General features: G+C 57.9%; 1 protein-coding gene across 2 annotated transcripts; it reads left to right on the top strand.

Moving 5' to 3' along the window:
* Positions 1-3,920: 3,920 nt before the first annotated feature.
* Positions 3,921-9,969, top strand: CTXN1 (cortexin 1). Of its 2 annotated transcripts, none has more exons than XM_041424978.1 (3): positions 3,921-4,048; positions 7,692-7,767; positions 8,434-9,969. In XM_041424978.1, the coding sequence occupies exon 3, from the start codon at positions 8,579-8,581 to the stop codon at positions 8,831-8,833; it is 255 nt and encodes an 84-aa protein (XP_041280912.1). In that variant the 5' UTR covers positions 3,921-4,048; positions 7,692-7,767; positions 8,434-8,578; the 3' UTR covers positions 8,834-9,969. The 2 variants fall into 2 exon arrangements, with proteins under 2 accessions (XP_041280912.1, XP_041280903.1); XM_041424969.1 differs by lacking the exon at positions 3,921-4,048 and adding an exon at positions 5,287-5,383.
* Positions 9,970-11,973: the final 2,004 nt, after the last annotated feature.

Here is an 11,973-nt window from a genome sequence, read left to right as displayed (position 1 = left end):
GCCATGCAGAACTCCAGGCACGGATAACCTTTGTTATTCCCAGCCTGGAGTTACCCTGAGCTGGTTTTTTTGCTGCCTAAGCCCTTCCCTGCCCTTTCCTGCTCTGATTCCCAAATTGCCGGCTCTGGAGGCATCTCGGAGCCAGAATGTGAATTAATAATGTGCTAAGAAAATAAAGACACTTCAACAGCCTTTAAATCAAGGGGAACAGCCTGTTAAAGGCTTTGGACAAATCCCATTACTTTGTGTGCAGTTTTAGGGCTGGCAGGAATAAATCTCCCAGCAATTTATGGATGGTGACAAATTCTTTCAGGAAGAGCCGGCCCAGGGGATGCTCCTCGTTATCCAGAGATGCTCTGCAGGAGTTATGGAGCAGATTGATGTGTCCCACTGGGAGTGGCAGCACAATTTGTGGCCTCAGGGTCACCTGCCTGCCATCAAACTCCATTTTGGAGCCTGGGATGTCCCTCCCTGGGCTCTGGAGCAGGGCTGGGGTGACAGGACCAGAGCAGCAGGAGGGGACAGGGGCTGGGAGTTTCCTGATGTTGATGCATGGCAAGGAAAGGGGGATCAGGGAATTTTGTGGCTCTGGAGCTGCTCAAGCCTCTCCTGGGGTGGCTGCAGGGAACTGGACCCTGCTGGTGTCACCGTGTCCCCAGAGCTCCCTGTCCCCTGCCCAGCCAGGCAGGACTGACCCCTCTGTCACTCCTGTTTTTGGTGTCACAAACCTCTCTGGCTCGACCAGGAAAGGCTGCTTTGGATGGAAAACTGTTGGAATTTGGTTGGGATTGCCCACAGCCCCGGGTTCCTGTCTGGGGACACTCAGGGCTCCCTGGGAATTGGGGTTTCCTCCCTGTGTTTGCCTGACCCTGGAAATTCCTGCTCCGGGAATTTCCTTTTCCTCTTTTCCCCTTTGGAGCATCCAAAGGACCAGGACTGCCCTGGTGCCCTCTCCCCAGAGGTTCAGGGAAGCTGCAGGGGCCAGGATTCTGTGCAGGGAGAGCAACCAGGGAACAGCTCAGGTGTGAAACATCCCTCACCTGGCCAGGAGAGCTCTGCGGGGCTGGGTTTGGATCGGGAAGAGGCAGCGAGCTGGAATTCTCTGCTCAATTGAGCAGGGGAGCCTGGAAAGGACAGGACAGGACAGTCCCTTCCCTCAGTGTCACCAGGAAATGTTGGGAATGAGGCCTCAGCCCTCGGGAAGGGGCATTGTGTCCCCCTCAGTGCTGCCCAGGAGGGGTGGGAGGGAACCCCAGCAGTGCCAGGGTTTTGGTGTCACCCAGAATAATCATGGAATTGGATAAAACCTCCAAGGCCATCGAGCCCAACCATCCCCAGCCCTGCCAAGGCCACCCCTGTCCCCAGGTGCCACATCCCCGTGGCTTTAACCCCTGCAGGAATGGGAATCCAGCCCGTTCCGAGGCCTGCCCACCCTTTCCATGGAGGAATTTCTCCTCCTGCAGCCACCCAGGCTCCCAAGAGGTCCAAGGTGATTTTATTTCACAAATGGTTTTCCCCCCAGCCACGGGCAATGTTTTTTTGCCTGGAACTGGAGCAGCCAAGTGTGGGATTGTCCTCCAAGCAGGAACAGTCACTCGGTGCCACAGGGCTGTACCCAGAGCAGCCAGTGCAGGCTCCACAGATCCCTTTGTCAGCACAAAAAAAGGGCTCAGATCCTGCAGGAGGTTTCTGGCATTTTGTAGGGAAGGGAGCTGAAATTGGAGAAACACTGGGATTTTCCTCTCCCCACCCTGCAGGGCTGAGTGTGGGACAATGCAAAGGCTGAGCCTCGTTTCATTATCCAGCAGGAAGCAGCTCCTTTCCTGCCTCCACCTGGAATTTCTTCAGCATCCCCCAAACCCCAGATCCCCCCGAGGCTGCAGCTCCAAATCCCAGCTCTGAGGCAGGGCTGGGATTGATATTCCTGCATGCCAGAATTCCTGAATATTCCTGGATCCCTGTGCCTCAGGGCACCTCTGTCCCCAGCTTTTTGTGTCGTGAGAGGAACAACTCCTCAGCACGGGGATCTCCTCCAGCTCTGAGAGCCTTCCAAGGAGAGAGGGCAGAGTGGGAAGCTCCACTCAGCAGCTCCCACAAGGATTTATCCCTCTTTACCAAGGACTTTCTCCTTTATCAAGGACTTCAGGAGAGGCAGAGGAATTTTGAGACAAAAGTCTTGAAATTAAACTTGAATTAAAGCGATGAATCCCAGAATGGCTTGGGGTGGGAGGGACCTCAAAGCTCCTCCAGTCCCATCCATGTCCCAGGGTGCTCCAAGCCTTGTCCAGGCTGGCCTTGGGTACTGCCAGGGATCCAGGGACGGATGGATGGATGATGGATGGATGGATCCATGGATGGATGGATGGATCCATGGATGGATGCATGGATCCATGGATGGATGGAGGGTTGGAGAGGGAGGCACTGAGGGACTTTTGGCCACATTTGGGCTTTGGGCACAGGGACAGAGGATGGATTTTTCCAGAGGAACTCTGGGAACCGCCAGGGCAGCCACACCAAGCTCCAGTGGCTCTTCCAGGAGCAGGTGGGAAGGAGACCTTCAGGAATTGTCCATCCATAGGAGCAAAGCAATTTCAATTTGCCCCTGCTGAGGCTGCCCAGCGCCCCGGGCACCGAGCGTTCCCTGGGCTGCTGGAGTGTGGAAAACTGCCCTGGGCACCTCCCAGAAACCCCCCCTCCACCAGAACCGAGCCTGGCACAGCAGGAAAGCACGAGGCTGTTTCCAAATATTCCCAAGGAATTTTCCCTGCGGGAAGGGGACGCGGGAGCTGCAGCACTCTGATCCCAAAAAGCTGCATCCCTGCAGGAAGGTGCCTGTGACCCCAGCTGTGAGCCCAGCGTGTCCTGAGGCTGATCCTGGTCCCAGTGCCATGAGCAGGGGGGGCTGTGCCTGCCTGGGAATCCTGGAGCACCCCTGGACAGACACGGACACGCCGGGGACAGTCCTGGACCTCGGGGGGACAGGGCAGCAGGAACTTCCCGGGATCAGCAGGATGGATTTTGGGATGCAGGATCTTCCCAGGGGTCAGAGCAGATTTTTGGGATGCAGGAGCTTCCCAGGGATCAGAGCAGATTTTTGGGATGCAGGAGCTTCCCAGGGGTCAGAGCAGATTTTTGGGATGCAGGAGCTTCCCAGGGGTCAGACCAGATTTTTTTTGGGATGCAGGAGCTTCCCAGGGGTCAGAGCAGATTTTTTTGGGATGCAGGAGCTCCCTGGGGGATCAGAGCAGATTTTTGGGATGTAGGAACTTCCCAGGGACCAGAGCAGATTTTTGGGATGCAGGAGCTTCCCAGGGATCAGAGCAGATTTTTGGGATGAAGGAACTTCCCAGGAGTCAGAGCAGATTTTTGGGATGTAGGAGCTTCCCAGGGATCAGAGCAGATTTTTTTGGGATGCAAGAGCTTCCCATGGGTCAGAGCAGATTTTTGGGATGCAGGAACTTCCCAGGGATCAGAGCAGATTTTTGGGATGCAGGAACTTCCCATGGGTCAGAGCAGATTTTTGGGATGAAGGAACTTCCCAGGGATCAGAGCAGATTTTTGGGATGCAGGAGCTTCCCAGGGATCAGCAGGGAGGTTTTTGGGATCACAGGGATGCAGGAGCTTCCCAGAGATCAGAGCAGATTTTTTGGGATGCAGGAGCTTCCCAGGGGTCAGAGCAGATTTTTTTGGGATGCAGGAGCTCCCTGGGGGATCAGAGCAGATTTTTGGGATGTAGGAACTTCCCAGGGACCAGAGCAGATTTTTGGGATGCAGGAGCTCCCCGGGGGATCAGAGGGGTTTTTTTGGGAGCGCAGGGTGCGGAGCCGGGGCGGGGGCTCAGCTCAGCCCCAGAGCCCGAGCACTCCCACGGTCTGGCTTTCCCAGGGAGGCGCCTCAGGAAACTTCTCCGGCTCCGATTGCTGCGCTCCACCTTTTATTCTAATTGATTCCGCATCGCCATAGGAACCCGCTCCGGCGGCAGCGAGCGCCGCCGCTCCCGGGGCTCCGGGGATGGCCGGGGATGGAGCGGCGAGCCCGGGGCAGCCAGGTACCGCATCCCGGGGGGCAGAGCTGGCAGCCCGGGACCCCCAGCTGGGTGGGCTCGGGGGCTGGCAGCCAGGGAATGTTCCAGTGGTGCCGTCCGGGAGGGTGGAGAGGGCAGGCGGGCGGGATTTGGGGTGGGAACAGGGTTGGATGGGGTTGGGAGAAGGGTCCTTGGCAGGGTCAGGGGTCTCAGAGCCTGGGATTTGGGGAAATCCATCCCTGCTTGGCTGGGGCCGGGCTGAGCCTTCCCCGCGGCTGCTCCTGAACGGGATGGGACATCCCAGACACTCCGTGGGGCTGATCCTCTCGGATCTCCCTGGATCCGGGCTCCGTCTGCCCCGAACTGCTGGATCCGGGCAGGATTCCAGCCTGGGGGAGCTCCATGGCTTGGGAGAGGGGCTGGAGCCCCCCCAGCATCCACAGGCTGCTCCAGCAGGGAATGCCCCAGCTGGAGGAGACCCTGGGAGCAGCTTTGGGACGTGAGGGGACTCCAGACATCCAAGGAATCCTGAGGAGGCTCAGGATCCTCCCTGGGCACGTCCAGACCCAGGGCAGGATCTCTCCTGGATCCCTTTGTCCGTCCCACGGGGCTGGGGGATGGAGAGGGAGCCCCTGGATCCTGCTGGCTCCTTGGGAAGGGCTGGCACTGCCTGGTCCTGGCTTTGCCCGCTTCTCCAGGGTGGGATGGAGCCGCTGGAGGGGCAGGGGGGGCTCAGCACCCCCCCAGGCAGGGACAGCATGGGAAGAAGGGTCTGGCCCTGGCAGGGAATAACAGGGAAGCTGGGAAGGGGAGCTGGATCCCAGTGATCCCAGTGGATCCCAGTGATCCCAGTGGATTCCTGGCATGGGGAACCCCTTTACTCCTGCTGGGCCTGGGGAGAAGCCCTTGGGGCAGCCACAGGCAGGAGTAGATTCCAGGGATAAATACAGCTAAATAGGGATAAAATCAGGATAAAATCAGGATAAAATCAGGATAAAATCAGGATAAAATCAGGATAAAATCAGGATTGTCCCAGCCCCATAAAACAGGGGAACAGCCCTGTGCTCTCCAGGAGCTCACACCCTGCTTTGATTGGGGCACAAACCCCCGGGGCTGGAGCCAGCTCCCTGTCCTGGGCTTGGATCCCCTTGGAAGTTCAGGTTTCCCTGGCAGAGCCCCTGGATGTGCTCCAGAGGCAGCCAGGCCCCGTCCCAGCAGCAGCATTTACTGAAAAAGGCAATGCAGAGGCTCCAGGAGCTGCCGGGGGAGCACCAGGGTATCCAGAGGGGCACGGAGCTGCCTCTGTCCCTCTGGACACGGCTGGGACACGGCTGGGACACCAGGACCGCTGCTGTGGAGGTGAAGGGAAGCAGGGAGGGACCCCCATGACCCGGCCAGTGAAGCCTTTCCCCACCTTTGAGGAGTTCAGGCACCAAAAAAACCCTGGGGAAAAAACGCTCCGAGGAGATTTTCCCACGCTTATGAGCAAGATGAGGGGGGGTAATGGCTTTGAGGGAAAACAGGGGAGATTTGGGAGTGGAAATGAGGGAGGATGAGGGTGGGGAGGGGCTGGGATGGAATTCCTGAGCAGCTGTGGCTGCCCCATCCCTGGAGATGCCCCTGGAAGGTGCCAGGAGTGGCTCTGGATGGGCTTTGGGGTCCTTCCACCTTGATCCTGCCCTCCATCCCACCTGGATCTCACCCAGATCCTGCCTGGCTCCGTGCTGCCTCCCTCCTTTGTTCATAATAAGCATCTCATTAGATATTCGCCGTTCCCAAATTAACATTTAATTCGTGCCTCATTCCCAGAAAAACCTGGGCACAGCCTCCTGGAATTGTTGACAGTGATCCTGTTCCTTTGTGAGCTCTGTCCCTATTAAGCAATTTCCTCGCCTGTGTCTTTTGAGTTACTAAGGGAACGGGAATAAAATCTTAATAAAACTCCATCAACTGTTCCTGAAATAACAGCAGCCTCCTTCGAGGGGCCTGAGCACAGGGATGGGGCTCTGCTCCAAATTCCCAGGAAATCCAGAGCACAGAGCCATGCATGGGCTGGAAGGGCCCAAAGCTTGTCAAATTCCACCCAATTCCACCCAATTCCACCACCCCAGGCTGCTCCAGCCTGCCCTTGGACCCATCCAGGGCTGGAGCAGCTCTGGAACCCCCAGTGATGAAAAGGCAACACATCCCAAAAGGGAACAAATCCTTTATTTTCAGGATAAATAATATTTAATACAAACAATATCTAAACGATAGGAAGATATGTATTATTAATACCTAAATAAATAATACCAGGGTTACCAATTAGCAGGAATTTTTCTCTTTTCTCCTGACTGTGCCTGATTCTCCCTGGATTTGGGACCTGAGCCAGTTGGGCATCTCCAGGATTTATTTGTTTATTTATTTATTTATTTATTGCTATCCTGAGCACCACAAAGGGGAATTATTTAACCCAATATATCCGTGGGAAGCACGGGGAGAGGTTTAGGCTGGATGTTGGAAGAATTCCTCCGTGGAAAGGGGTGGAATCCCCATTCCTGGGGGGATTTAGGATCTTGTGGATGTGGCACTTGGGGACAGGCTCAGTGGTGGCCTTGGGATTGCTGTGTCTTGCCCTTCCCCATGGATAATGGGTATTGGATTTTGGATATTGGGTATTGGATTTGGGGTATTGGGTATTGGATATTGGATAAATTGGATATTGGGTATTGGATATTGGGTATTGGATTTTGGATATTGGATTTTGGGTATTGGATTTCCCTGCCAGGGAGGGCAGGGGATGCTCCTGAGCTCTCCCAAGGAGATTTGGGGTTTTTTTTTCCTGGAGCCTGATTGGATTTTGGGTATTGGATTTTGGATATTGGATTTTGGGTATTGGATATTGGATATTGGATTTTGGGTATTGGATTTCCCTGCCAGAGAGGGCAGGGGATGCTCCTGAGCTCTCCCAGGGAGATTTTGTTGTTTTTTTTTTTTCCCTGGAGCCTGGATTTTCTGGAGCCCGAATTCAGGCTCCAGGATGCTGCAAGGGGATTTTTGGGTGGACATTCTAGGGGGGATGGTGTGGATGTTCCAGGGGGGATGGTGTGGATGTTTTCCCAGGGGGGATGGTGTTGTGGATGTTCTCCTGAGGGGGTGGTGTCAATGTTCTCCCAGGGAGGATGACGTGGATGTTTTCCCAGGGAGGTTGTCATGGATGTTCTCCCAGGAATGTTGGTGTGGATATTGCAGGGATATTGATGTGGATATTGCAGGGAGGTTGATGTGAATATTCCAGCCACCCAATTCCACCAATTCCAGGGGGTTTGGTGTGGATATTCCAGGTCTTTGGTGTGGATATTCCATGGATATTGGTGTGGATATTCCAGGGTCTTTGGTGTGGATATTCCATGGATATTGGTGTGGATATTCCAGGTCTTTGGTGTGGATATTCCATGGATGTTGGTGTGGATATTCCAGGAATGTTGGTGTGGATATTCCAGGGGGATTGGTGTGGATATTCCATGGATATTGGTGTGGATATTCCAGGGTCTTTGGTGTGGATTTCTCCCGTGCTGGCCCGGGAGCCTCTGGGAATTGCAGAGGTGTCCCGGGATGTGCTGCTGTGCTCCCTGCAGTGGCCACAGCCCTTTTAACCCTGTCCCTGTTCTCTCTGTCCCTCCCACAGCCCCGGACAGCCGGACCCCAGCTCGGTGACGGGGCTGTGCCTGGCCCTGCTCCTGTCCCCACGCCGCTGCAGCCAGGTGGGTGCCCCTGTTCCCTCGGGAATCAGCTCCCTCTGCTCCAAACCCGGGGAAGCAGCAGCTGGACACGAGTCCCCAGCAGGAATGAGCCCCCCTGTCCTTGCTGAGTCCATCCTGGGGCAGCTCCAGGCCCCCCCTGAGCAGCCCCTGTGTCCTTTTTGGTGGGGGTCACCTGGGATTTGGGCTTCCAAAGGGTCCCTCAGCACCAGCCTGGGCCTCTCCCGGGATTGCTGGGGATTCATGGTCAGAGGAGCAGCCTCTGCACAGCACCTGGAGCTGCCCACCCGTGCCTTGAGCCCTCACGAGTGGCTTCCTGAGCTTGCCAGGAAACCCAGAACTCCCTGAGCAGCTCCCTGGGCCTGTTGCTGCATCCCAGGGCTGGTTCCTCCTCCCCAGCCATCCCTGCTTTCCCCACATCCCATTCCTCTTCCTTCACCATCTGTTTTAACACATCCAACTCCTCCTCCCTCACCATCTCTGCTTCCCCCACACCCAATTCCTCCTCCCTCACCATCTCTGCTTCCCCCACACCCAATTCCTCCTCCCTCACCATCTCCCCATGCCTGTATCCCATCCCTGCTCCCTCACCCCATCCCTGCTCCCTCACCCCATCCCTGCTCCCTCACCCCATCCCTGCTCCCTCACCGCCTCTGCTTTTCCCCCCAGGAGCTCTGGGCTCTCCCAGGAGCCCATCCCGAGGGGTTGCCCATGGAATAGGCGTTTTTCCAGGCGCCTGGGCACAGCGGGAGGCTGAAGTTGGTTGCCCCGGGGCACCCGAGCTCGCCGTGCCCTGGAGCCCCCGGCCTCTGCCATGAATGATGCATCCACCATGGATTATGAACTGCTCTCCCCGTCCCTGGTGGAGCACCCCGCCGGCGCCGCGGGCATGGACGCCGAGCAGAAAACTGTCTTTGCCTTCGTCATCTTCCTCCTGGTGTTCTTGGTGATGCTGATGGTGCGCTGCTTCCGCATCCTGCTGGACCCCTACAGCCGCATGCCCGCCTCCTCCTGGACGGACCACAAGGAGGGCTTGGAGAGGGGCCAGTTCGACTACGCCCTGGTGTGAGGGGAGCCCGGGGTGGGCTCCAGGTCCCCTCCCCGCGCTGGCCCCGGCCCCGGCCCCCCTTCCCTCCGCGGTGCTCCCCGCAGGGATGCTCCGGGCAGGGGGGCTGGCGGGGGGCTGCGGCCCCGGGGAGGTTTTCTAGGGGTTTCTCTCTTTTCTAAGCACTTTTCGGTTCTCTTGGCAGCCCGCGGGACGCTGGGGGCTGGACGGGGCTCGGGCTCCGCGCGGGCCCCGCTGCCCCTCGTGCCCCCGGGCACGGCGGAGGGGACGGGACGGGGCATGGCGGGACCTGCCCCCGGCCCGCGGGACCCCTGGGCTGGGCTCTGCCCGGTGCCAGACCCGAGCTTTGACCCCTCCTGCCCCCCCGTGCCCCCCGGCGGTGCCCCCCGGGGGTGCCCCCGTGCTCCAGTGCGTGTCTGTGTGTCCTGTAGCTGAGCTGTGTCCGTCAGGGGTTTCTCGGCACCAGCCCCCAGTGCTGGCTTTGTTCCTCTCTGTGCCAGTCCCCAGCACCCCAAAAGGGAGGGGAGGGTGGTCACCCCCCCTGTGCAGCCCCCCTTGGCCTCCAGCCCTGTTCCCTCCCCTCTGTCCCTGCCCAGCTGGTGACAACGCAGCGAGGGGCAGTCCTGGGGACACCAGGACGGGTCAGGGGTCCCCAAAACCCCCGGGAGAGGCTCCTGTGCCAGCACGGCGCTGGCAGCGCCCCGAGCATCCCTGCTGGGGTGCCCGGCCCTTCCGCGGCTCTGGCAGGGCTCTGGAAGTGCCGAGGGGCGAGCGGGGGAGCTGCGGGGGGCCCCGGGGCTGCCAGAGGCCGAGCTGGCAGCGGGAGGGTTCGTGCCAAGGGATTTGGGCCCGGGAGGGGTGGAAACCTCGCCCCCCCCTCCATGGAAATAAAGCAGCACCGTGCCGACCCCAGCCGGCTCCTGCTCCGCTCTGTGACGCGTCCGGGAGGGGAACGGAGCCTCCCCAAATGCTGGGAGTGACCAGCAGGACACGGGGACACGGCCCGGCCGCCTCCTGTCCCAGCACGGTCCGGCACAGATCCCCTCGCACGCACGGAGCTGTCCCAGGACATTTTCCGGCTGGCCGAGCTCCCGTTTGTCCCCTGCCCGGTTCTGTCCCCTCTGCCCGGTTCTGTCCCCTCTCTCCCGGTTCTGTCCCCTCTCCCGGTTCTGTCCCCTCTCTCCCGGTTCTGTCCCCTCTCCCGGTTCTGTCCCCTCTCTCCCGGTTCTGTCCCCTCTCTCTCTCCTGTCCCCTCTCTCTCCCGGTTCTGTCCCCTCTCTCCCGGTTCCGTCCCCTCTCCCGGCCCGGTGCTGCAGTCCCGCCCGCCCTCTGCTGGCACCGGGCTCCGTCTGTGCTGGCAGCCGGGAAGCGCTTCCAAAAACCGGGAATATCAGCCTGGAAGGAGCGTCTGGGCTCCAGCCCTGCCATGGCAGGGACACCTCCCGCTGCCCCGGGGACTGCCAGCCCCAGCTGCTCTGGGAATTCCATCCCAGCCCCTCACAGCCTGTCTCCCCCTACGCTCCCCTCTCCCGACCTGTTCTGTCCCCTCTCTCCCGGTTCTGTCCCCCCTCCCTGCCCGGTTCTGTCCCCTCTCTCCCGGTTCTGTCCCCTCTCTCTCCCGGTTCTGTCCCCTCTCTCTCTCCCGGTTCTGTCCCCTCTCTCCCGGTTCCGTCCCCTCTCCCGGCCCGGTGCTGCAGTCCCGCCCGCCCTCTGCTGGCACCGGGCTCCGTCTGCGCTGGCAGCCGGGAAGCGCTTCCAAAAACCGGGAATATCAGCCTGGAAGGAGCGTCTGGGCTCCAGCCCTGCCATGGCAGGGACACCTCCCGCTGCCCCGGGGACTGCCAGCCCCAGCTGCTCTGGGAATTCCATCCCAGCCCCTCACAGCCTGGAATTCCCTCCCAATACCCACCCAAATTCCCCCGCTCCCGTGTGAAGCCATTCCCTGCGTCCTGTCCCTCCATCCTTGTCCCCAGTCCCTCCCCATCTCTTTCTGGAGCCTTCTCCAGGCTGGACAATCCCAATTCTGCCTCCAAGGAATCCTTCTCCAGGCTGGACAATCCCAATTCTGCCTCCAAGGAATCCTTCTCCGCTGGCAGCCGGGAAGCGCTTCCAAAAACCGGGAATATCAGCCTGGAAGGAGCGTCTGGGCTCCAGCCCTGCCATGGCAGGGACACCTCCCCCTGCCCTTGGCACTGCCAGCCCCAGCTGCTCTGGGAATTCCATCCCAGCCCCTCACAGCCTGGAATTCCCTCCCAATACCCACCCAAATTCCCCCGCTCCCGTGTGAAGCCATTCCCTGCGTCCTGTCCCTCCATCCTTGTCCCCAGTCCCTCCCCATCTCTTTCTGGAGCCTTCTCCAGGCTGGACAATCCCAATTCTGCCTCCAAGGAATCCTTCTCCAGGCTGGACAATCCCAATTCTGCCTCCAAGGAATCCTTCTCCAGGCTGGACAATCCCAATTCTGCCTCCAAGGAATCCTTCTCCAGGCTGGACAATCCCAATTCTGCCTCCAAGGAAGCTCCAGGTCGGAGCTGGACGGGCCCAGTCTGTGCCCACACAAAGACACAGCCCCACTTAACCCAAAATAATTTTATTGTTGCCGTTGCTTCTGATACAAAAAAGGAATTCCACAAAGAGCCACCTCTCTGTGCGGGACAAGGGGCACAGGTTTGGGGTTTCAACATTTCCCCCCAAAAAAACCAACCAGCAAGAAATGTCAATATAAAACAAATTTTAAAAAAACCAAAAAAACAACCAAAAAAAAACACCAACCAAAAAGAAAAACCCAGAAAACAAACCAAAACACCACACCAGAGAGGAGGAGAGGAAACTGAGCTTTGAGACTTTGGCTCAACACACGCACACAAACCCAGCTCTGCTAATTTATTATTATTATTATTAATACTTTTTGGATTTTGGTTTTTCTTTTTTTTTTTGGTTGGTTTTTTTTTTTTTAATTATTATTTTTGGTTTGTTTTTTTCCGACAGGTGCTTTTTTTTAAAAAAAAGCACCTGTCGGAAAAAAACAAACCAAAAATAATAATTAAAAAAAAAAAAAAAAAACAAACAGAAAAAACCAATCCCAAACATCAGGCCACCCATCCTGTCACAAGCTCTGGGACTCTTGTAAAATCCAGAGTCTG

The sequence above is a fragment of the Onychostruthus taczanowskii genome, unplaced genomic scaffold (assembly GCF_017590055.1).
Source record: "Onychostruthus taczanowskii isolate IOZ18803 unplaced genomic scaffold, ASM1759005v1 scaffold112, whole genome shotgun sequence".
In the NCBI taxonomy this organism is placed as follows: Eukaryota; Metazoa; Chordata; class Aves; order Passeriformes; family Passeridae; genus Onychostruthus; species Onychostruthus taczanowskii.
This window is presented reverse-complemented; position numbering and strand designations above follow the sequence as displayed.

Coding starts and splice junctions, on each gene's coding strand:
- CTXN1 (XM_041424978.1), top strand. CDS start 8,579: ATGAATGATGCATCCACCATGGATTATGAACTGCTCTCCCCGTCCCTG.